Source organism: Propithecus coquereli, unplaced genomic scaffold (genome assembly GCF_000956105.1).
Source record: "Propithecus coquereli isolate 6110/MARCELLA unplaced genomic scaffold, Pcoq_1.0 Scaffold38, whole genome shotgun sequence".
NCBI lineage: Eukaryota > Metazoa > Chordata > Mammalia > Primates > Indriidae > Propithecus > Propithecus coquereli.
This window is the reverse complement of record NW_012149507.1, coordinates 6,477,069-6,479,744: the sequence shown is the minus strand read 5'-3', so window position 1 is coordinate 6,479,744 and position 2,676 is coordinate 6,477,069. Positions and strand designations below refer to the sequence as shown.

Sequence of the window (2,676 nt, the reverse complement as noted above, 5' to 3'; positions counted from 1 at the left end):
CAGGCATGTACCACCACACCCAGCTAATTTTTTCTATTTTTAGTAGAGACAGGGTCTTGTTCTTGCTCAGGCTGGTCTTGAACTCCTGAGCTCAAGCAATCCTCCTGCCTCGGCCACCCAGAGTGCTAGGATTACGGGCATGAGCCACTGCACCCAGCCACAAAAAGGAAATTGTCTATAAGAAGCAAATAAAGTATATATAAGTGAAACTTTACAATACAATTTAAAGTTATTATTTATTAAATACTTACATTCCAGTTATTGTGCTAATTCAGCATTTTACAAATATCTCATATAAATGAAGCTTAGAAAACTTATACAACTTTTCCAAGGTCCCACAGTTAGCAAGTGGTGGAGATGGGATTCAACCCCAGGAATGTCTGCCTCCTAAGTTCTGCTTTTGGCCACTGAGCTTTATTTATTCCCAAAGTTAATGCTGTCACTAATTATTATGTCAATAACAACTAATTTTTAAGAGGCATACCAAAAATCTGGAAAAAACTTCATTTGGGAGACTGGTTTTTAAATAAGGGAGACACAAAGGCTGGTAACCCCAGATTCACAATGGCTTGACTTGTGAATCCTTGCTTATACAATCTTTCTTATTGTAAATGAGACACCGTCCCTCCTACTCTAAGCAACCACACAAATTCTCATTTTAACAAAGGCAATTACAAGTGATACCACTGCTTGATGGCATGTTTGATCAATGTCAAGACTGCTGGCTGACTTGATAGACTCAGTTTGCAGCTAGCTGTCATTGAAGAAGAAATTACCATGGAACTTCCCCTCCCTTGGTATTAATCATTTAAAAGACTTTCAGATTCATTCATTCATAATGAAAATTTTTGAGACAGAAAATTTTTGAGACAGAAGACTAATATTAAATACCTTTCAGAGGTCCTTGAAAGACAAGAATGTCTATAGTTGCTATAGGTTAATTTTCCAGGATAAGGAAAATGTATCTTTAGACCAAATTTCACTGGATTTATACTTTAGGAAATTTCAGGTGATCCAGCCCATGCAGGAGAAGGTAATCCAAAAAAATCTGACATAGATTTTTATGTTAAGTGTTTAGTTTTACCAATATAGTAAATGTCCATAAATAAAATATTTGCTTTTATGATTATTTATTTCCATAATCTATCTTGGTATTTATATGTTATGAAATGGAACTCCAATGTAAACACTATACCAATGAGATAAAAGGACTTAAATGATGATAGTCTGATTTGGGCATATTATATTCAAGAACCCAATTCAAGTACTAAGTATTATCCGGTTCCTCATTGTAAAATAGAATACAGCAGGCATTTATTGGGTATGCACTGTGTGTAAAGAAGTGTGTTAAACCTAAAGAGAAATGAAGACAGATTTTGTCCTCATAAAATAGAACACAAGGAAGTAACTTTTATCTCTGAAATATTCACCTACCTGTGTAGTGTTTCACCAATTTCTGCAGAGTATCAAATTGTGCTCTGGTTGTGATATAGTATCCACCATTGTCTAGTTTTCTAATTTTGTAGTGTTTCACATTGTCACCTCTTACCTCATCCCAATCACGAATGGAAAGGGAATAAGCACCTAGGGAGAAAATGAATACTTATTTACTATATCTTTCTCAAAATATGGACCCAATAAATTTTTTTTTTTTTTTTTGAGACAGAGTCTTGCTCTGTTGCCAGGCTAGAGTGCCGTGGTATCAGCCTAGCTCACAGCAACCTCAAACTCCTGGGCTCAAGCGACCCTCCTGCCTCAGCCTCCTGAGTAGCTGGGACTACAGGCGTGAGCCACCATGCCTGACTAATTTATTTATTTTAACTTTACCTTATTTCTTTGCTTTAGTACTGAAGATGTATCTTATTGATTTTATCATTTTAATTCAATTTGTATAAACACCTTTTTTTTTTCTATTTTTCACTTTCCTAGCTATTTTATTTCCTTTAGTCAAACCTACTTTCAAAATAAATTCAGGCTACCTAATTTTCCTTTTAAAGTTTATACTATCTTCTGGAATAACTTCAACTAATCACTAACTGTTCCATTAAACAAAATGTTAGATTTCTTCTTTTCAAATATCTACATAAAAATCTTGAATTAGAAAACACTATACAATAAAAGCCTATATGCAAAAAATAGAAATGAAGACTTGTTTTTTAAAAAGTTTATCAACATGAATACCTTCTGAGGTACTAATATACACATACCTTTTGACATAAATTCAGTGACAATGTAAATTGGCTCTTCAGAAACAACAGCATAAAGTGGAACAAGTTTGTCATGTCTTAACTTTTTCATTATCTGAGCTTCTTGAAGAAAAGCTTCTGGCATCATTGTACCTGGTTTTAGTGTTTTGATTGCTACTTTTGTGGTTCCATTCCATGTTCCTAAAAAAAAAAAAAAACAAAAAACAATGCATTTTACTATTTTAATTTATATTTTAAGCAAGTTTAAAGCAAAATTCAGTGACCAGCAGTTACCTTAAATACTTAAACATGTTATCATTAATTGTGGCACTTTATCCTATGGCTAAACAATGACAGAAAACAAAAGTTCAGGCTTCTTACCCATCCATACTTCACCAAAACATCCTTGTCCTAGTTTAACCTCTAGTCGTAAAGATTCTCGAGGGATTTCCCAAGCATCTTTTGCTAGACCTTGAGTCTGAGGTTTCAC

The 2,676-nt window shown here is 34.0% G+C and overlaps 1 protein-coding gene across 1 annotated transcript in view; it reads right to left on the bottom strand.

The window, feature by feature from the left end:
- The window catches only part of YES1 (YES proto-oncogene 1, Src family tyrosine kinase), an 80,755-nt gene that overhangs the window by 28,947 nt on the left and 49,132 nt on the right, over nt 1-2,676 (bottom strand). Inside the window, exons 3-4 of the mRNA XM_012652080.1 lie at nt 2,568-2,675; nt 2,208-2,387 (exon numbers count right to left, since the gene is read on the bottom strand). Coding sequence (XP_012507534.1) covers nt 2,208-2,387; nt 2,568-2,675 — 288 coding nt within the window. The remainder of the gene's footprint in view (nt 1-2,207; nt 2,388-2,567; nt 2,676) is intronic.